General features: G+C 47.8%; 1 protein-coding gene across 1 annotated transcript; it reads right to left on the minus strand.

Annotated features, from left to right (window-relative positions):
- Positions 1–128: 128 nt before the first annotated feature.
- Positions 129–18659, minus strand: tspan7 (tetraspanin 7). The gene is made up of 8 exons (XM_084310152.1): positions 18519–18659; positions 13553–13741; positions 12498–12572; positions 12284–12379; positions 11061–11216; positions 9229–9312; positions 882–967; positions 129–609 (listed from the first exon to the last, which is right to left on the minus strand). The coding sequence occupies exons 1-7, from the start codon at positions 18582–18584 to the stop codon at positions 899–901; spliced, it is 735 nt and encodes a 244-aa protein (XP_084166278.1). The 5' UTR covers positions 18585–18659; the 3' UTR covers positions 129–609; positions 882–898.
- Between the last annotated feature and the right edge of the window lie 4533 nt (positions 18660–23192).

Below are 23192 nucleotides of genomic sequence, written 5' to 3' on the forward strand. Positions count from 1 at the left end.
GTGATCACAAGCAAAATAAGACTTATCTAGTATATATATATATATATATATATATATATATATATATATATATATATATATATATATATATATATATATATATATACCTTTTCAACCTTTCACTATGTAATTTCTGTACAAGCATGTGCAGTGATCTTGAGACCACAAAGTTAGCGTGCTGCACACATCTGTGGAGACATGGTGCTTCAATCACCACTTTAGAATCAATGTCTCTGTGTCTACGACTCACACAGCTTTGGTATGGTTAGATTATACCTATCCTCTGCTATGGTTAGATTATACCAATCCTCTGCTATGGTTAGATTATACCAATCCTCTGGTATGGTTAGATTATACCAATCCACAGATATGTACTTGCAAGCGACGTCACCTCGTAGCAGTGCAAAGTAGGCTACAACCTAGAGAGAAAGCTTGGATGGCACAGCAGTGAGTTACGGAATGATGCTTTACAATAAGTTACATTAAGATATTACACTAAGATCATGGACAAGGAGTTGAACAGAGAGGTAAATATAAACTCTGCAGTGGGCTGCTTTGCAGGGATCTCTTCTCCTCCAGGTGCTAATTCATCCTCTTCTCTTCATCTCCCTGCAGAAAATAACAACCGTAAAGCGTGTGTGTGTGTGTGTGTGTGTGCATGCATGTTTGTGTGTGTGTGCATGTGTGTGAGCATGCATGTGTGTGTGTATATGCATGTGTGGGTGTGCATGTGTGTGTGCATGCATGTTTGTGTGTGTTTGTGTGTGTGCATGTGTGTGTGTGTGCGTGTGTGTGTGTGTGTGTGTGTGTGTGCGTGCGTGCGTGCGTGTGTGTGTGTGTGTGTGTGTGTGTGTACATGTGCGTGTTTGAATGCGACTCACCTGTCCCATCACAGCAGCTACACCATCTCATACTGATTGGCAGTAATGATCCTGGATAAGCAGCAGGCAAGCAACATGCCAATCAACTGAGAGAGAGAGAGAGAGAGAGAGAGAGAGAGAGAGAGAGAGAGAGAGAGAGAGAGAGAGAGAGAGAGAGAGAGAGAGAGAGAGAGAGAGAGAGAGAGAGAGAGAGAGAGAGAGAGAGGGGGATTTTAAATCATCTACATCATAACACGCCACCCTTAATTCCACCAAAATGGGGGAAAAACAAGTTGACAAAAGTAGACATTTTCCTAAAATTGATTAATCTCTGTTTTATGCGTTTTGACTAATGTGCTCTCAAAGTGATGCCTCGTTTACATTAACGACAGTACCGCAAACCGGATATCATCATTTTCTAATGAGAGGTAATCTGCTAACGCCAACGTTGACGCCAGTGGCAGAACCTGCAGTACGTTTCAGTGTTTCAACCTTGACCTCCACCACAGAGTATCACAGGTATAATAGGCTTCTATTTAGCTTTGTACAAAGAAAGAAGAGCTTTTTTCAAGAAGAGCAATTATCATCACCAACGACTTCCCAATAATAAGTGTTAAGGACTGCAAATTCCCCATCTTTTAACTTGGAAAAGATAGTGTAAACAGAATATCACGCCCACCTTGACTGATACTGATCACAGAGGCCTTTCTAAATCGCCACCATCTGAACATAGCATGAGGTATAATAATAATGACATCATCAAATTGCATTACCAGACGTAGTTGAAAGAAAACGATATGCTACTTGGTACGTGTACATGAACAGAAACATAAATTACAACCTAAAACGTGGAATTACAACCTAATAAACACACATTTAAAAATCCCGTAATTATGTGACACCCACAAAGACCTTCATTCTTTGTCACCTTTATTGCTCTACCAGTGCCGTGATAAGATAAGATAAGATATTCCTTTATTGATCCCCTTGGGGATAGCAGTGTGGCCGTTCACTTCTCGCAATATGAATGGTTTTCAAGATATGTGAAGGACGGACACACACGATAGCGCCCCCGTCTGGCCAAATGGCACCAAAACCGACACAGCACTCTCCCGGGTCCTCGCCAATACACCCACAGAGCGTGAAGATCAGAAGAACAGTTCTCGAGATATGCGAGTTACAGAGACGCACGCTTAGACAAACATTAGACAATCATTTGATATGTGAGTACCAGTGTTGTAGTACTCTGATTTTCAGGACTCGTGACTCGACTTGGACTTGAGCGCTGATGACTCGGTCTTGGACTTGGACTCGAGCATTAACGATAGGTTATGTAGATAACCTAGTTATATTAGTATTGGCTGAGCGTCCCGCTCTGAGCCTTACGAGATACCTCCCATTTCCTGGGATACCTAATGTATCTCCCATGAACAACTTACATGCACCCCACCTGTATGGGGCCCCACCCCTTATGGTGGCACAGCCCATATAACCATGACTCTGGTCATGAAATACCCTTCCTCGCCAAAACCCGTCCCAGGAAAAGATCCCTCAAGAGGGAACTCAGGGCCGCGCAGAGCGGGACGCTCAGCCAATACTAATATAACTAGGTTATCTACATAACCTATCGTTATATATCGTATTTGCTTTCGCGTCCCGCTCTGAGCCTTACGAGATAATGGGGAAGAGCGGGCGCGAGACCCGACAGATGTACCCCCTGAGGACCCGTAAGCCCACATCAAGGGGTGCGGGGAGCCCTGTCACCCCATCCTTCCTAACGAAGGGGGGGCGCAGTCAACTCCACCTGAATGCGAACAAGAGGGAACTAGAACCCCTTGAACACACCGTACAGGCGGAACCACGTGTGACTCAACACACTGCGGCCCATACCCATACACTCCTGCTACCCGACCAAAGGACGGGAAGCAGGAAAGGCCACAGACCCCAGAACCGCCTGGGAGACAGAACCCCCGGTCATGTCCATGAGGTAAAACCTTACAAAGGGGCCCGGTGAGGACCATGAAGCCGCAGCACAGATGTCCTCCACCGAGGCCCCACCCAGGAGAGCGGCAGAGGCAGCCACCCCACGAGTGGAGTGCGCCCTGACGCCCCCAGGGGGATCCTGCCCAGCCAACGTGTAGCAGAGGGTAATACCCTCACACAACCAATGGGACAGGCGCTGCTTCGACAGTGCCTTACCAGCACGAGCCCCACCGTAACAGACAAAAAGCTGGTCGGTAACCCTGAAGTCCTGAGTACGGCTGAGGTAAATCCCCAAAGCACGGACTGGACATGACAGGTGAAGGCCCGCATCTAACTCACTAGTGTGAGGAGGAGGACGAAAAGCCTGAACCACAATATCCCGGGAGCGGAAGGAACTCCGGATATTCTTAGGCACGAAAGCAGGATTAGGTCGCAGAGTGGCACCGCAATCGGTCCGAAAAGACAGGCACTCTGGACGTACCGAGAGAGCACAGAGCTCACCCACGCGTTTAGCGGAAGTGACAGCCAGTAGGAATGCGGTCTTGAAAGACAGCTGTCCCAACGGCGCCTGCTCGAGCGGCTCAAACGGGGCCAAGGACAACCGACCGAGGACCAATTGAAGATCCCAAGTCGGAGCCAAGGAGCGTTGCACCGGCTTAACGCGTCGAGCGCCAAGCAGGAAACGCTTCACAAGAGGGTGGCTGAACAAAACAGTCCCCTCAAAACCCTCATGATAGGAGGATATAGCTGCCGCATATACCCTCACTGTCGAAGCCGACAGCCTACCAAGAAGAGACTGGAGATAACCCAGAACAGCATCCAGGGGGCAGGAGACTGGGTCCCAGCCCCCCCCCTTACACCACTCTTGGAACGCACGCCACCTGCCCGCGTAAACCGCGACAGTGGAGGGAGCATGCGCACACCGGATGGTATCAACCACCGCGGGATCCATCCTCTCCAGACTCACCCTCCCACCAGCCACACCACCAGGCATTGACCCAACACTTGAGGCTGGAAAAGCACTCCGTTGTGCTGCGAGAGGGCCGTCGCTGACCACGGAATGACCCAAGGAGGAGCGACCAGAAGCTGGATTAAGACCGGGAACCACACTGACGTGCCCCGGTCCGGCGCGACCAGGATCACCGTCCTGCGCTCCCTCCGTATCCGCTCCAACAGCTGACTCAACAGCTGTACAGGAGGGAAGGCGTACAGAAGACCGGGCGGCCACGGAAAGGTCGAGAAGGCATCCACCCCCAAGGGGGGATGATCCGCTCGACTGAGCGAGAACCACAAGGGGCACTTGTGAGAACGTCGGCACGCAAACAGATCTACCGAGGCCTCCCCGAACCGATCCCAGATCTGTCTGACTATGTCGGGGCGGAGTTCCCACTCGTCGCGACGAGGACCGAGACATTATATCCGCCGCCACATTTTCCGTACCAGGAATGTGGAGCGCCCGCAGACTGCGCAGCCTGCGGGATGCCCATAGCAACAGTTTGCGCGCCACCCGGAGCAGGCGGGCGGAACGAGTCCCACCCTGCCTGTTGATATACGCCGCCGCCGTCACATTGTCCATCCTGACCAAAACGTGTTTGCCTACCACCAGGTGGCCGAGCCGTTTGAGGACCAGGAGGACCGCCTTCAACTCCAACACATTGATATGCAGGACAGCTGGGTCGGCATGACCCGTCCAGCTGCCCCCCACTGTATGGGTCCGAAACGCCCCTCCCCAACCTGTGAGAGAGGCGCCACTGCTGCCCATGGGGACCCCAGCGGAGAGGATACCCAGCCTCCCCCAGTGGGCGAGATCCCCCCATATCGACAAAGGAACCGTCAACCGTCTCCCTTTGCCCCACACCGGATCTATTCTCAAAGAGAGAAACCACCTCTGTATCCGCCTCATAAAGAGGAGGCCAAGAGGGACCACCGTGTGGGCCGCCGACATAAGGCCCAGCAGACGCATCACCTGCAGCGCCGTAACCGTCCCTCCCAGACGGAAACCCCCGAGCGCGTGACGGAGATCCCCCCGACGCTGCTCCGAGAGGGTCGCAAGCATGGGCTTCGACCTCAATGTCAAGCCCAAGTACTCCACCTGTTGACTGGGAAGAGGGGTACTCTTCTTCCAATTCACAGCAAAACCCAGGCTGGTGAGGAATTCCACCACCAGCCGAGTATGAGACCTGGCAACCTCCTCTGAACGGCTGAGGAGCAGAATGTCGTCGAGATAGAACAGGACTCGTATCCCCCGACGACGTAAAGGCCCCAGAGCAGCCGCCACGCACTTGGTGAATGTGCGGGGAGCCAGAGAATAACCGAACGGCATTCTGTGGTACTCGTACGCTACGCCCTGAAACAGGAACCGTAGGAACTTCCTGTGAGGAGGGAAAATGGGTATGTGAAAATACGCATCCTTCAGGTCTATGGAGGTGAACCAGTCCCCCCTCCTGACAGCAAGCAGAAGGAGTCGGACGGTCAACATCCTGAACGGTCTCACTACAATCAACCGATGGAACATGGACAGATTCAGTATAGGTCTGACCCCCCCAGTTTTCTTGGGCACCAGAAAATAACGGGAGTAGACACCTGACATTGCGTCCTCTCTCGGGACCACAACGACGGCCTGCTTCGCCAACAGAGATTGGATCTCGTCGGCCAGGGCTGTCACTGCGCCCGACCCTAACAATAGGGTCGGCACCAAACCTGAGAACGGAGGATGGGGCCGCGCAAACTGCAAAACCAGCCCCGCCTCTAACGTTCTCCTCATCCACCGATTCAAAGGGCATTCCCGTCGCCATATGTGAATATAATCCCACAGCGCCCCCGCCGTCAACTGACGCTGGGCCGCAAGGAACAGCAGATAATTGGCCCGGTCCCCCCCGTCGTGCAAAGCACCCAAGGGGGGACCCCGACAGAAAGGGCCGGTTTGATACGGGAGGAGCGGTCATCAAACTTGTGGACACACACTCACCCCCTGAACACCCCTCCAGCACACGCTGAGGAGTTGTTCCGCAGCCAGACACGCAAGGCCTGAGGACCCCATGGGCTCCTACACGCCGAAGCCCTGCAGTGATATTGCTACCACTCAAATCACGCTCGCCTCTCCTTTGCAGACCACTGCCGGTTTGACGGGAGTGGGAGGCAACAGCGCGATACCCCGCCTGGCGAGGGCGAAGCCGGGGTAACCCCTGCTGAGCATTCAACAGAAGAGGCACTGAGTCCCCCTGCTGACCACTGGAGCTAGTGGCAGCTGTAACACCAGGTTCCACCCACCCACAACCTGCGGTGTAGGAACCACGCGACGACGGAACATTCTCACGGACAGACCCAGGCTCAGCCATCAACTGGGTGTCAGCCCCTGTCTCCATGAGAAGCGAAGAATGGGGCCGCATACGCTTCAATAAAGGTTTGCGGCCCGCAGCCAAAGGAGAACGCTCAGAGCCCCGCTTCTGGGGGTAACAGAGAGAGGATTGAACGGGGAGCGGGCTGCTCGCGGCAAAATGACGACGGGTTGGTTTACCAAACCCGAAATCACCCAAAATGGCCGAGCCCTCGGCCGCCAAGACTGTCGGCCTTGCGATACCCTGTCGATTCTCCAACCAGGGCACCACTGGCGGGGGAAACATGGCCGCCTGTCGAGGATCTCGCCACAGTCGTTGACGAGACCGTGCTCCCACCCCTGGCGGTGTAGGACCCGGATCAATAACCGCCTGCGCCTCCACAGAACGCCCAAAAAGACTATCTGTGGAAAAAGGAGTCGTGAGGAGAGAAAACCTATCCTCTTCCCCAAGAGGAGACTGCTCCAACCAAACATGCCTAACAACCAAAGTCGATAGCATCCGAATCCTCCCCGCAGTTATAGCTTGCGACTGAGTCAAGATCTCTATAACACCACAAACATGAATCACGTTCATAGTGTCGGTTGGACCCAAAGACCTACAACCCGACGCCATCTTGGATAGGAAAGTAGCCAGCTGAGCCAAAACACTGGCCGCCGCTAAATGCCATCCTGCAGCAGTATACCACTCATTCGTCCATACTGCCACCCTCCGAGCCGACATGCTATCAAGCAACGGCCGGGCGGAACGTCGTTCATCCCCGCCTGGGCACAAAAAAGAAGCTACCTGGCTACTTAGCCAAGGTACCCCCGGGCTGCACCCCGTCGTCAGCCCCTTCACCCGCAAAAAAGGTAAATAGAGCTCAGCGAACCCCCCCACATCCACCACCGACTGACCTTCATCAATGAAGCTGGCAAGAGGAGGGAAAAGCGGAATCCCGCGGCGGGGATTATTAGACATTCCAGCGTCAACATCAGCGTCAGCAGAAAAAACAGCAGTAGCATTAGTGTTAACAGCATGTTCCAGGATCGCCAGGACATCGCCCACTACAGTGGAACGATCGCCAAGCCGCCCCGGCCCTGGTGCCGAAACATACTCCACAGCACGACCAACACCGACATTGATGCCTACTGACACAGACCTCACCTTTGTACAAGCCGACCCGTTAGTCAAACCTTGTACGCTGCCCCTCGGTCCGTCGCCGTCAGCCGAGGAACCACCAGCACAGGTCTCAAGTGTCGCCGAAACAAGCTCCGGAGAATCCAGGGAAAAACAACTCTCCGGTAAGCCCTCAACATTACGAATCTTCCTTAATCTTTTCATTCCGCTAGTCTCGTATGGTGCACGCATCCATTACGCTGGGACGAAAATAAAGGAAGGGTGTTTCATGACCAGAGTCATGGTTATATGGGCTGTGCCACCATAAGGGGCGGGGCCCCATACAGGTGGGGTGCATGTAAGTTGTTCGTGGGAGATACATTAGGTATCCCAGGAAATGGGAGGTATCTCGTAAGGCTCAGAGCGGGACGCGAAAGCAAATACGATATATAACTGCATTCAGACTCGGAAGGTGCAGACTTAGACTCGGACTTGTTAATTGATAAATACAGTTATTTAAAAATATATATTTTTGTAATAGGCCATAATAATTTGGCATTATTTATTTTGCATTTATTTTAAATGTTTTGGACCTTATGGTGTTCTTGTTTTGTTCTTGACTTATTGTGATGTTTCTTCTTGACTTGTTTAACACTTTGGTTGCCACTTGTTAACGTGGTAAAACCCTGTTGAATGCCACCACCCACTTCAATGATAGCGTTGTGAACGCATAATCTCTGTTTTAAATTATGGCTATGTGTCTAATCTGCCCGTCGTTTATCAATGACTTGTTTGCAGTCAACATTGTCGAGACGGATTGTTTTTTTTATTCGGTTCATTTCCGTTTTATAGCATTTTGAAAATACCTCGTTTTTCAGGAAAATATATAGATTCCGTGATAAACGCCCTTTACTGGAATATTCTGGCATACACAAAAAACTATGTCATTTTTCTGCCTATTTATGAATCGTTTTCAAATAAACGCTAGATTATCGATAGTATATGTGTACTTATGCACGCTATAGAAGCGATCTGAAAAATATATTCTCTCATTTCCTGATCAACGCACACACACACACACACACACACACATGGGGCACACGCTGATATATAGGTCAAAACAGATCAGATTATCCCAAGACTGGTAAAATAAATTGCTTACCTCAGATCAGATGTTATCCAAAAAGATTATTCCAATTCCTGATCGCCATTCCAAATATCGATCGCGTTTATTGATTCAGCGTTGGGTACTGTAAATTATGTATTCCACGCGTTTTCAGGCTTGGCGAATCACTTGGGTCTCTTCAGATGCCTCGCCGGAGAAGTAACATGAGGAGGCTGCCCCCCCCCCATCAGTCTAAACCAATGGGGTGCAGTTACACAGGGAGAGACGACAGGGGCCGGTATTTTCCCAATTAAGCTCAGAGAGAGTCTGCAACACTAGCGTGAGGCTCGATTGATGAAATATGAATTAAAATCGCTAATAAAGAAAAATACGACAAACAAACGCTATATGTCGTTGGTGGCACTCAACTGGCGGCATGACCTAACGACAAATCGCGTCCGTGGCACTCAAAGTGTTAAAGAAGACGTGTACGGCCCATGGGGACATTAACGTGTGTTGTCGGGCCTTACAAATACATTTGATTTGATTTGATTCACTGTGTCATTTATGTTTAATGTAGACCTTTTTTTATTTGTATGTCAGCTCTTTTGACTGCCCAAGTGGAGGTGATTCAACCTCCGACTCGAGATTTAGTGACTCGACTACAACACTGGCAAGTACAACCTTAACACCAAGGTCCACGGGATCATGTTTATCAATTAATTCATTAAATAGACAAACACACATATTCATTTAGATTCATTTCGGATGAGAAGTCTCACAGGTCAACAGAGTTGGTTTCCCAAATAAATTTTTTGCTTGTTTGCTTTACACCCATAGGTCTCACCTGTGAGAAGGCGATTCCAAACGTCACCCCTGCAATGATGGCCATGTTGGTTTCCATGAAGGAGGTGACCAGCTCGTAGCAGCCCTGCAACACAGGGGGCAGGTTAGTACGCAGGGGGCTCAGGCAAAAGGAGCAGCTGGGGACGATTGTCAATATATTTTTATAGTTTGAAAGGGTTTATGAGGACGTGTGCTGTTGGCGGTTGAAGCACACATGCATACATAACAGGATATAAATACATCCGTCCAACAGAGACAGACAGAGGCAGACAGGAAGACCAGTGTTGCAGTGCTGGTATCACTCGGTATCACTCTGTGATACCTCACTCACTGAGGCTGAAGTACGCGCAATCGCTTTTACATGGCATTATCCAACCGGACTCCCGGAGAAGCATGCAGCGTTTGACCTACTGTCAATTTGCCACTGCACCACTGAGGAAGACACACACACAAACAGTGGCTCAGGAGGTAGAGCGGTCGTCTGATAATCGGACGGTTCTCGTTTAGATTCCGGCACCTCTCGGCAGCGTGTCGAAGTGTCCTTGAGCAAGACACTTAACCCCTAACTGCCCCTGACTGCATGGTTGCCTCCGCCGTCGGTGTGTGAATGTGTGAGTGAATGTGAGGCATAAATTGTAAAGCGATTTGAATAAAAGCGCTATATAAATGCAGTCCATTTACTCAGGCACACGCACACGCACACACACACACACACTCTCTTAGCTGTCCATCGTGTTCGATGATGACGCTTGCTCCAGGGATGGGGAGAGGGGGGGGTGGGGAGGGGAGTTAGCGACACTGCCGCTGGTGCCACTTCTCGTGGGCGTTGAGTCCGATCCTTGAGCCGCACACCCGTCCACAGATGGCGCAAGGGAAGCCAGATACCTGGGGGATGCCAGCCGCCCGCTGGTGTCGTTGCGTGCGCCTCTCAGATCTTCGGTCTTGGTTCGTTTGGTGTATTTGGGAAACTGCAGTGGCACAAGTGACTTGCCAGGCTGATCTGTCGAGTGCCAGAGTTTCAAGCTGCGTGATGTTTGCACACTTTAGGAGGTCCCTGGTGTAGTCCTTAAAGCGTCTCTTTTGGCCTCCAGCAGCCCGCTTTGCTCCTCTCAGTTGGCCATAGAGGACTTGGCGGGGCAGGCGGTGGTCAGGCATACGTATGGTGTGCCCTATCCAACGAAGATGTTTTTTGGCCACAGCTGCGGCCATACAGATTGAATTGGTGTTGTTGAGGATGTCTGTGTGGGGGACTCGATCTTCCCAGGTCAGGCCGAGGATCCTTTGGAGGCAACGGATGTGGAAAGCATCCAAGTTGGTGATGTGCCGGCGGTATGGGGTCCAGGATTCTGCTCCATAGAGCAGAGTGGAGAAACATACTGCGTTGTAAACGGCAACCTTGGTGCTGATCTTCAGGTTTCGGTTTTCAAAAACCCTGCTGCGTAGGCGTCCAAAGGATGATGCCGCTTTATTGATACGTGTGTGTATCTCCGCGTCAAGGGAGCAGCACACACACACACACACACACACACACACACACACACACACACACACACACACACACACACACACACACACACACACACACACACACACACACACACACACACACACACACACACACACACACACACACACACACACACACACACACACACACACACACACACACACACACACACACACACACACACACACACACACACACACACACACACACACTGTCCAAAATGACCTGGTGCATAGGTGGCCTTAAGGTTCAGGGGCCCATTTCAAGATCCAATATGTGGCCCTTATCTAATCCGAACATAGTGAATGAATGAATGAACTACTGACCTGGTGGTGGACCTTGGTGGGAGCGACGGTGACGTTGCGGAGGTCCTGTGCGCTGCAGTCAGAGGAGTTGGAGCAGCAGCTGGGGGGGAAGCCGTTGGCTGGGTAGTACACACTGGCCAACCAGCTGGTGTAGTTATACACTCCACAACACTGGAGCTAGAGGGAGAGAGGGAGAGAGAGGGAGAGAGAGAGAGAGCATAATAGACAGACAGACAGAAGGAGAAAAATGACAGCAGATGGCAAATGCAAAATGCTATCGCCGTCATTCAGCTTCACCATACGGTTCTTGTTTTTAGAGTGGACAGACCACGCCCCTTAGTATTATCTGTTCTTTATTGAGACAGTAGGAAGGCTGGGAGGGAGAGAGGGTAGGGGGGACACAGGAGAGAGGGTTCTCTATTGGGATAGTAGGAAGGCTGAGAGGGAGACAGAGTAAGGGAGACACAGGAGAGAAGGTTCTTTATTGAGACAGTAGGAAGGCTGAGAGGGAGACAGAGTAGGGGAGACACAGGAGAGAAGGTTCTTTATTGGGATAGTAGGAAGGCTGGGAGGGAGAGAGGCTAGGGGAGACACAGGAGAGAGGGTTCTCTATTGAGACAGTAGGAAGGCTGGGAGGGAGACACAGGAGAGAGGGTTCTCTATTGAGACAGTAGGAAGGCTGGGAGGGAGACACAGGAGAGAGGGTTCTCTATTGAGACAGTAGGAAGGCTGGGAGGGAGACACAGGAGAGAGGGTTCTCTATTGAGACAGTAGGAAGGCTGAGAGGGAGACAGAGTCTTTTTTAATGTTATGCTAATCTGCCTAATTCCTTGTGATGTTATGTGGCTATTCATAACTGGACTCGTTTGTTGAGAGACTGACACTAGATCTATTTATTATTAGTAGAATTACCATTGTTATTGTTGTTGTGATTTTCCTTTGGAGTTGGGAGGGTGCTGAGTGGGTATGAGGGGATCTGGGTTTTGGTGTGTTAATGTCCTGTGTTGTCGCTACCTTGATAGCAGCTAATGGGAATACGAATAAATGAATGAACAAATAAACAAACAATGTGTGTTTCCAGAGGCGAGTGTCTTTACACCATTTCTGTGCACTAAGGTTCTGTTTTGTTGCTGTTGTAGGTTGCTGTTGTTATAATTCACTGCTGTACTTACATTGTGTGCTGTACTTACATTGTGTGCTGTACTTACATTGTGTGCTGTACTTACATTGTGTGCTGTACTTACATTGTGCTGTAAATTGTCTACAGAGCGGCTCGTCTCGTCCTTAACATTATAGTTCAGCACTGCATCTGTGTACGTTCTCAGGAAGGTTCCCTTTATCTATGACACACACACACACAGTCACACACACATTATGCAGACAGTGCATTATACAGTATCACGACTAGGCTGAGAAGGTTAGGTAGTGAGAGAGGTATGTAGTGAGAGGCAACCCGACCTCATGGCGAAAGACAAATCCAGAGATCCCAGCTACTAACTCAGCCAAGAAGACCAGAGAGAGGAACATGGCATACTGCAGAGAGGAGGGAGAGAAGGAAAGGGAGGGAGAGAGAGAGATAGAGCATGCAAGAGAGAGAGAGACAGAGGAGAGATTTACATAGTTTGCATGGAAACCGTCTTATAAAACAATAAAACATAGTATAATTTGCCTACGCACGCGCACACCCACACACACACACACACACACACGCACACACACACACACACACACACACACACACACACACACACACACACACACACACACACACACACGCACCTTCTATTGGATTTCTGATCTCACTCTTCTCCTCCTACTCTCTTTCAGTTAGAGGTCAACCATTATCCCTCTTATCATGTGACCTGAGGCTAATTAATCAATATCTACAACACACCCGCCCCCCTCTCTAGGCTGCCCTCCCTCTTTCTACCTCCCTCCCTCTCTAGACCTCCCTCCCTCCCTCCCTCTTTCTACCTCTCTCCCTCCCTCTCTACCTCCCTCCCTCTCTAGACCTCCCTCCCTCCCTCCCTCTTTCTACCTCTCTCCCTCCCTCTCTAGACCTCCCTCCCTCCCTCCCTCTTTCTACCTCTCTCCCTCCCTCTCTACCTCACACCCTCTCTAGACCCCCCTCCCTTTCTCTACCTCTCTCCCTCCCTCTCTATCTCTCTCTACCTCCCTCTCTAGACCTCGTTGCCTCCCTCTCTACCTCCCTCCCGCCCTCTCGCTCTAGGCCCCCCTCCCTCCTTCCCTCTCTATCTCCCTCCCCCTCCTTCCCTCCCTCCTTCTCTCTACCTCCCTCCCTCCCTTACTCCTTCCCTCTCTACCTCCCTCCCTCTCCTTCCCTCTCTCTCCCTCCCCCTCCCTACCTCTCTACATCCCTCCCTCCCTCTCCTTCCCCCTCTCTCCCTTTCTCCCTCCCTCTCCCCCTCTACCTCTCTACCTCCCTCCCTCTCTAGACCCCCTCCCTCTCCCCCCCCCCCCCCCCCCCCTCCGTCTCCCTCCAGGCCTCTCACCAGCTTCAGCATCCATGGGCTCCCCCTGCAGGTGGCGAAGCATCCGAACAGGCCGAAGACGATGATGACGACGCCGGTGCCGATGAGCACGTAGGGGGCGTTGGTGGAGTTGTCAGCGATCAGGGAGATGTACGGGCCGAGCATCAGCTTCCCCCATACTCCCACCGCCAGCAGGATCGCCCCCGTTATCTAGCAGAGGTGAGGGGAGGTGGGTAGAAGACAGGCATGGGGTGTGGGGGAGGGGGGAGGGAGAAGATCGGGGAGGTGAATCAGAGCTTTGTCGTCAGCTTCTGTGATATTACAATAGACATGTATGTTAGTGACCTGGTGCGGACGGGTTGGAGACGGGGAGGAGGGTGATTAGAGAGCGAGAGGAGGAGGAGGAGGAGGAGGAGAAGGAAGATAGGAGAGAGACATTTGAGGAAAACGTATCTGGGGTGCAAGATGGCAATCACCGGAAACCTCATTCACTTCACACAATCGGACGCATTAACACCGACACACACCGACACACACACACACACACACACAGCGGGTGCTAATCAAAAGGGCTCTTTGATCCACTGCGAGACGCTTCCATCCTGTTGCACTTCTCTTAGCATTTCAAATGAAGGCAGCAGATGAAAGAACATGTTGTGCTGAGCAGCTGAACGCTCAGTGTCTCAGCCGCCAACACGCCTTCCTGGGACACGAAGACACAGTGGCGTAGGGCGGCTGCTGGCCATGATACCCCTCCAGCAGGGGCCGGTGCCAACTCACCCTGCTGACCTCTTACTCAGAGATCAATATCACAGCAATCGGATGGGAGTCGTCTGCGCCATTGATATAGGCCCATGCTGTATATAGATATATCGTGATAACTGCAAAATCACATAAATAATCCAAAGATTATATTCCGTCAAACATTTCAGGTCTCATTTTGTGAAAAATCTTAACTTGTGTTTGTTTATTAATATAGGCATATGTGATATGATGATGTCACAGTATCATGATGTCATCGTCGTGATGTGATCTTGATGAAAGGAAATAACAACGATAGTGAATTGAAGCCCAACTGCTTAACATGCTCTTCTTGCTGTCATGCTCTCTTTCCAAAAGAGGAGGTGTTCCTCACTGTACAAGAAATCATTCTACAACCTACAACTCTCAAAATAATAATTTACTTTCACTCAGACTGGGATGCAGATTAAAGAATTTCTTTTTTATATTCTTTTCTCTTAACTGTTCATAAATATTCAAGTCGGTATTGTCCAGAGGGCTGCCTCCTCTTAGGTATTTAGGCCTAATTACTTGGTTTGGACTTTAGTCCATCAAGACCTTGTTAGTTGGTTAGAGTTATTTCCTAAAAAAAACGATAAGCACATCTCTGGTAAACACTAGGTCATTATACATGATTGCATGTGGGAAACATAATTTTACAAATTTGTCAATTCAATCAACTAATTGATTAGTTGACAAAGTGCTAGACTATTTGTCGACTAAGCTATTTAGTCCTATAAACAAGGACACAAGTCCAGAGGATATGAATGAAACTCTAAAAATAAAAATGTCCTTGCATGAATGTCGGCTATGTGCTCCTCTGTCTATACTGAACTGAACTATAACTATACTGAAAGTCATTGCTACTAGTCTCTGTGGTTGGGGGAACTTTGTAAACAGGAAATCCACACGACCCAGTCTCTTGGCTGTGCAGGTATTAAAGGGGAACACCACCCGAATTAAGCTTTCCAATATGTTATTTCCATGGCCAAGGAAAGTTCAATCAATAGCTGTGAATATGAGCTACTCTCTCATGAAGCCAGAAACCAGAGAGGTAAGAATCAAACTTGTGATGTTATAAGGTATAGAGACAATATACATAGACAATGAATATGAGACTGATTTTGTAGACCCCCATAATGTTTATTTTAGTTTTTATACCCAAATGAGCTGTATTCTATAGTAATGGTCTCAGTTCAGAAACAGAAAATGTACCTGTACACCTATAACATCTCCCCAAAGTCTATGGAGAAGCTCCAGACTTTATACCTGATGACCTCACAATTTTGAGTTTTAGCACTTTTCAGATTTGAGAGAGAGAGAGAGTTGTTTGTTTTCACTAATATGTTTGGACCGTCTTAGACCATAGCAATAACATATGGATTCTTAAATTGGGTGTAGTTCCCCTTTAATGCACACACAAAGGCTTCCAGAGTTTTCTATTAAAAGACAACCCACTGCCTTTTATGAAGATCTAAACCCATTAGGCTACGGTAATAGCTACAATCATCCTTACAAAAACAAGGAGTCCACTTTGACCTTGCATTAAATATGCTACTCATATCCTGTGTGAGGCAATTCCTGTTACTGTGATGCAAGTGATGTTAGGCACAGTGGAATAGGCGCACAGATTCCCCAATCACCATCATAACACACAAAGGACTGTCTCTATTGCAGTTGAGGTGATACATTTATTTATTTTTGTTTTTAGGTTACTACGAATGGCGTTCCCCACCTGGGAAAGAAATATACTATAGCCTGATACAACACTTCATTAAAACACTTACATATACAGTTACATACATGACATTCTGTTCTCCATCATTTGACTGTAAAATCGTATCAATATGATGACTAGCTAGGTTGTTTACTGCCATTGTAAGAGACACAGCTGATAGCCAGTTGTTAAAAACAGCTGCAGACTGGGATTACTTTATTACTTTAGAGGATGATGCTCCTCGTTGTAAGTAACATCAAATGAACATTAGACGCCTCTCATCTAAACAGAGGTTTTGCTCAAATCAACGATCAGCTTGCCAATCCATGCATCTTTACTTTATGGCCAGTGGGGAAATCAACTCCGAGTTTTCAGACATACAGCTCATCTAGACATGTTGTGCGCTGCTGAATTCCAAACAGGCTCCCCGTTTTTGTTTGGCATTGAATACCACAGCGGTGACCGTGGTTACGGGATAGGGTTGAAAACAGGACAGGGTTTAAAACAGGTCACCCCTCTTCCTCTCTCCCCGTCCCAGAAAAGCAACACGGGTGTCTGCTGCACTCTACTTTCAGCCATGCTGTGTGTGGTGAGACACGCATCCAGCGGAAGACACCATGTAGCATGACAAGACAGTGAAACTCTGCCTGAAGCATCCATGGCATTAAACCGGACTCTCCCTCGTCTCGTCCCCTCCCAGCTCTCTCTCTCTCCTTGACCCCTTGGGGCTGAGAGAATCCTCTGAGGTGACTCTGTGACTGGGAGACTACATCGCAACCATCTCAGCCATCTGAAATGTGATCCTACAGACGTATGGGTGAGGGAGTGCTAAGGCTGGCCCGTCTGGACTAAATATAAACGTTTATATAACTGTGACATCGACACATGCCTGTTCTAAGTGAAAGACGGGTATACAGACCCTCACACTCAGCCCTCATAAATGCAGTTTTTAAGTCTGTGTCAGTGTTTGCTTCCCCCCAGGAGGTGTGGGGGTCACGGTTAACCTTGGCTCTGGTTGCAGTTCTACTAGCCTACTTGTAATGGTGATTCCTGGATGAACGCGACTGCTGTTCGGTTTCTAATACATTATGGATCTCTTAGGCTTTTGACTGTGTTGAAAGTAGAAACAGTATTTTAACCCTGGCTTATTTGGAGACACTGGCTGTGATTTAATTGACAAATAATCCAACAGTTTAACTGACAACATGTTAATATAACACAAATGGTTATTGGTTTCCTGGGCAAGCTGCAGGGCAGTGTATCTCTAGGCTACACTGTGGTCTCAGATTGTACATTTTGACATTTGGTAATGGCTATAGCTCAATCAGTAGAACATGGCATTTGCTCTGCCAGGGTTAGGGGTTCAATTCCCACTAGGGCTGAACGCTTTGGAAAAAATACAGAATTGTGATTATTTGGACTGATATTGCAGTTGCAATATGATGATAATGATAATGTTTCACTATTCATTATTTTCATTTTCATTGAAAAACATTAAAATCATCAGGGTGTGATGTTTGCAGGAAACAAAGATGTTTTCTTAAGTCTGTAGAATATGAATGTATAGGCCGGGACATCTCTGCTGCACCACAATACTTAATTTAGAATTATATTTTAACACACATTTCATCAAATATTGCACCTCCTGCAATTTGGATATTGCACGACTAGACCATTATTGTGATTTTAGATACAATTTTGGTTAGATAATCTGTTCAGCCCTAATTCCCACTGGGAACAACCATTTAAAGAATAATGCACTATCTGCTAAATGGCACATGCATCAATATACATAACCAATTAATGATCAGAATAAAACAGAATGGTTAACACCAACATGAAAACCAAATTACTGGATTGAGCAACTTTTTATTATCCTGTTGACAGATCTCTTGATAGGATACATACAACCATTTAGGCCCAACAGTGAGTTTTTCATGCATAATAAATTGTTCATCTTTTTTTTTAAGTAACAATGAAAAACACAAATTTTTAGCAGTGGTGTGTTCAGATTCAGAATCACAAGTCATGTCAAGGCTGCCATTCCAATTGTTTTATGGTCAGAATATTAATAAGATTGAGCATCTTGTAAGTAAACAAGCAGGCTATGGCTATACTGCGTATTGTGCGCACAGAAAACCTTACAGTATGTGATGCTGCACCGTAGCTTGTTATGATGCGATCATCCCGAACATTTCACTTAACGGTAACTCCCATGCCCTGTGTGTAGATCGCTCAAGTATAACGACGAGGATACTATCTAAATTAGGCTGTTCCGACCCCAAAATACATCGGCATTCGCTTACACACTCAGAGCCCGTTAACCGCAGCCACTGTCTGGATCAAATAAAGGGAGGCTACTCCGTTAGTTACCGAGAGAGGATGTTGGTTAGTAGCGTCAATTCCCTCTCATACCGCAGTAATAGAAACGGGTGCAATGAATTGCGACAATATGAGTCTCTCTACTAATGTACGGAATCGCCTACATACCCAAAACACGAAGGAGTACACGATGAGGAGGGTTTTGAGGCAGGTGATCACCGGTTTAGTCTCCATTCTGAGTCGTATATAGGCGGCCTACTACAGCTACAGTGTATCAGGGTACGGAAACGCGCATATGATGCACCGTGCACCACACAGCGTCACTGAAGCAAGGTACAGCTGGACCCGTTAAAGATAGACCTATGATGATGATGATGCTGATGATGATGCTGATGCTGCTGCTGATGATAATAATAATAATAATAATAATAATAATAATAATAATAATAATAATAATAATAATAATAATAATAATAATAATAATAATAATAATAATAATAATAATAATAATAATAATAATAATAATAATAATAATAAGTATTATTATTACGTGGTGATTACAGTGGCTCTATAAGCTATTACTGTGGTAATATGACACTTGTTAAGGACATTTTCTGCAGACTGTATCAATAGCCCCTGTACATTAATAATTGAGTAAATATTAAGAGTGAAAACGGCACACATTCTATGAAAAAAAAGTGATAAAGGTTTGGTACTCTGGTCTTCCTCGCCTTTCCGGGGCGGTCAGCAGTACTCCCCAACTCGCTCTCACTTCCCCCAATACCTCCTTTAACCCTCCCACACCTAGTGACTGAATTGTAAATAAATAACTTAGTTCCTCCCGCAAGCAGTACCCTCCCTCGGTGACATTAGAAACCTTAATAGTGGAAAGGGGGAAGTTGGGTAGGAAGGGGTTAATTGTGTTAACGTTACCCACACCAAAAGGGTTAATAATAGGCTCAGGAATGGACACGCACACAAGACCATTCTACATTCTTTACTCTTATTTGTACTGTTCAGTTACAAATAGTCAATAGTAAAGGGTGGTGCTATGTCTACTTCAGTTGTAATTCCATCTCTTGTAACACTTGTAAAGTACACCCACTCCGTATAGAACCAGGTATTACCGATCCAAATATAATAGACTTCAATGTGCTTGACTCATCACCCACGTCTGGGTTAGTACCAGCAGTGGTGCGTTATTGAAATCATCTGGGGTGACACGCACCACGTGCACGCGCGCTCCCGGCGCGTGCGCGCGCTCCCGCGAATGCGCATTTAATGTCCCCTCGCTTGGGCACAGACTAAAGACAGTGCCTAATTGCCTCTACGAATGGAATGTAACACGTCTTCACAACAAGGTTAGGTGTGAATGTGTCTGAGAACGTATTTAACACACCTGACGACCGGAGCTATTGATATGCAAATAGCGAGTGAGGTCCCACACCGTGCTACCCCGTCCCATGAACAACGCATGCCTGAGTACCAGGGATAATACCTCTCTCAGGCTTTACTTATATAGTAGTGAAATTACCTCTCTAAGGCTTTACTTATATAATAACATGTCGGTTTGACTTCCGGTATGAGGCTCCTGGTCAAAAGAGTGAAAAACGGAGAAATAAAGACCCGAAAAGTGACGAAAAGTGATTAAAAATGAAGATGCAAACGAGAAGGAGGGAGGAGAAAACAATTATGAAGGAAAGAGAAATGGAGGACTCACAGGAAGAGGAGAGTTCGATGGAGCAGAACCCCCGAGGCGAGACCGAGAAGGGGCAGGCGGAGGAAGGGGGAGTTTCGGCTGAGACAGACAAGGGAATGCCAGGATGGGCCGTGCTCATGCAGACCGGGATATTGGCGACCATAAAATTGAACTCGGACACGATGCAGGCGACCATAAAACTGAACTCGGACACGATAAGAAATGATATTGGGAAGTTACGGGAGGAATTGAGGAAGGAACAGGAGGACTTCAGAGGTGAAATGAATACAGAAATCAAAAGGGTGGAGGAGAAACAGAGGTACAGACTAGAACGGCGCAAACGGAGGAATGGAACACAGAGATACACGAGGTGTTAACGTGTGCGATTCAAAAACAAGAACAGATGGAGACAAAGATATCGGACATGGAGGGGAGGTCACGGAGAAATAACATCAGAATATGGGGATTGAAAGAAGGAGTCGAAGGGGAATCGGTGACCCAATATGTGGAAAAGCTTATCAAGGAACAACTGGAGGAGACGGGACTGGAAAAAATGGAGATACAGAGGGCCCACAGGGCGTTGGCTCCGATACCGAAACCGGACAGACCTCCGAGGGCGGTGATTATTAACTTTCTGAGATTTGAGATTAAGGAATTGATACTCAGAACCGCGTGGACCAAGAAGATAGAAATCGAGGGGAAAAGACTGTCGTTTGATCACGATTACTCGACAGCGGTAGCAATAACACGCAGGTCCTACGCGGGACTGAAGAGAATTCTGAAAGAAAACGGAATGAAATTCCAATCACCCATGACCTCGCTAAGGATTCACTGGAAGGAAGGGACGGTGACGTACGCGACGGCGCGGGAGGCGGCGGAGGAGATGAGGCGACGGGGGATGCAGATGGCGGAGGACGGAGAAGGAAGGGGACAGGAGGGCCAGACGCTGAGCCTGCAGCAGAGATTGGAGAAAGCACGCAGATGGACCAGAGTAGGAGATCGAAACCCGGGAGAGGAGGGAGGAGAGAGGAGAAGGCCGAGGTGAGACGTGACAGACCGAAGGCGGAGACGGACGAGGAGGCCAGAGACGGAGAAGGAGGGGAGAGGAGGCGGGAGGAGACGAACGGATGAGTACACGCACAAGAGATTAAAAAAACTATCCAAATAGAGACAAAATATAGAAACTGAAATAACATATACATAAACACACATTCCCAGGTAGAGGCAGGATATAGGAACGAACATAACGTATACATGGACACATAATACACATGCTGATGGAGGAAATAAATGGAAATATAATTAGGTATGATAGACGGAACACAGAACATATTGAAACAAATACATAGACACACGCTGCGAGTAACACAGTTGGAAGGGATTAAGGGGATAAATGGACATCACATAGAAAATAGAGGGGAGGAAAAGAAAGTAAGAAGGGGTACACAGAAGACACCACACACGGGTTTGGGAGGAAGGAGGGACATTGGAACATATGAGCCACATTGAGAGGGACCTAGGAAATGGGGGTCTTTGATCAGAATGAAGGACAGAGCGCTTTTGACCAGGAGCTCGACAGCAATAAAAACAGTAAGAAGGCTGGACAAATATGACGAGCGGTTGGGGGTAAAGGTTTCAAACCCCCAAGCCGTCAGGAGGAGGCCTCTCACTAGGAGAGCAATTACTCTTCACCCACCAGCAGGGGACAGGGGGGGACACAGGGACCCCCCGAACGCCTTGGGAGCACTTTATGTAAAGTTTATGTTTTTTATTTATGTTAATCATTATATGTATTCGGTGAAGAGAGCGGAGGCTACAACCGGAGGGGGGAATGAATGTGACATGGGGGGGGACTGACAGACGAAAGAAGAAGAAAGATGACAATGGTTAAAGGTATAAAAATGATGTCGTTAAACGTTAATGGAATGAATAATGCGATAAAGAGGGGCAAAGTGATGTTGAAATGTAAAAAAAGTGAGATGGAAGTGATTTTTCTGCAGGAGACACATTTGGTAGCACAGGATCATGAGAAACTGAAGAGATTTGGATATGAAAATGCATACTATAGTTCCTTTAAACGGAACCTGAGGAGAGGAGTAATCACGTTAATCAAAAACACAGTCAAATTTGAATTGATCAAGGAAGTAAGAGACAAGGAGGGAAGGTTTGTTCTGGTGAAGGGAAAAATGGAGGGTCAAATGATTACGTTAGTGAATGTTTATGCACCCCCAGAGAGTGAGAGGGATTTATATGAGACCATTTTTGATATGATAGTGATGGAACTAGAAGGGATATTGATATGCGCGGGAGATTTTAATGTAGTACTGAATCACGACCTAGACACCACGAGTACTAGAAAAGGACGGGCACCAATCAGTAGATATATGAATATTCAGATGACGGAAATGGGAATTACAGATGTTTGGAGGGGGATGCACGCCACGGACAGGGAATACACACATTACTCACACCCGCACGTGACATATGCGAGAATAGACTACTTTTTGATGACGACGGGGGACAGTTACAGGGTACGGGAGAGCAGAATAGGAGTAGCGGACATATCGGATCACAGTGCCATATATCTGACAGTAGATCTAGAAGGGAGACGGAGGAACACGATCTGGAGACTAAATGTAGGAATATTAAATAACAAGGGGGTGGTGAGTCAGATCAAGGAGGAGATAGCCAGGTATAAGGAAGAAAATGACAACAGGGCGGTAGATCCGAACATTCTATGGGACACACTGAAGGTGGTGATAAGGGGGAAATTGATGGAGAAGACAGCAATGCTGAAGAAGGCCAGAACGGAGACATATCACAATCTGATAGGGAAGCTGAAGAAGCTAGAAGGGAGACACCAGATATCAAAAGAACAGGAAACGCTCGGAGAAATCAAAGAAGTAAAGGCTAGGATAAATAGGGAATTATTGACGGAAATAGAAAAGAAAGCGAGGTTCATGAAACAAACGTACTATGAAGGGGGACCAAAAGCGACCAGACTGTTGGCTAGGAGAATTAGGACGCAACAGAAGTTGAACACGATACACACAATAAGGGATACAAAGACTAATGAAATATTGAGAGACCCAGCTGAAATAGAGAGGACATTTAGAGAATACTATGAGAAACTATACACACAG

This window comes from Notolepis coatsorum (genome assembly GCF_963971535.1).
Source record: "Notolepis coatsorum genome assembly, chromosome: 3".
Taxonomy (NCBI): Eukaryota; Metazoa; Chordata; class Actinopteri; order Aulopiformes; family Paralepididae; genus Notolepis; species Notolepis coatsorum.

What these genes read in the sequence shown, in the direction of transcription:
- tspan7 (XM_084310152.1), bottom strand. Translation starts at nt 18,584, where the DNA reads ATGGAGACTAAACCGGTGATCACCTGCCTCAAAACCCTCCTCATCGTG. An exon ending in TGTACTCCTTCGTGTTTTGG is followed by an intron (nt 13,742 to 18,518) that starts GTATGTAGGCGA and finishes CACCTCTGCTAG; the next exon opens with ATAACGGGGGCGATCCTGCT. An exon ending in GCCCATGGATGCTGAAGCTG is followed by an intron (nt 12,573 to 13,552) that starts GTGAGAGGCCTG and finishes TCCTCTCTGCAG; the next exon opens with TATGCCATGTTCCTCTCTCT.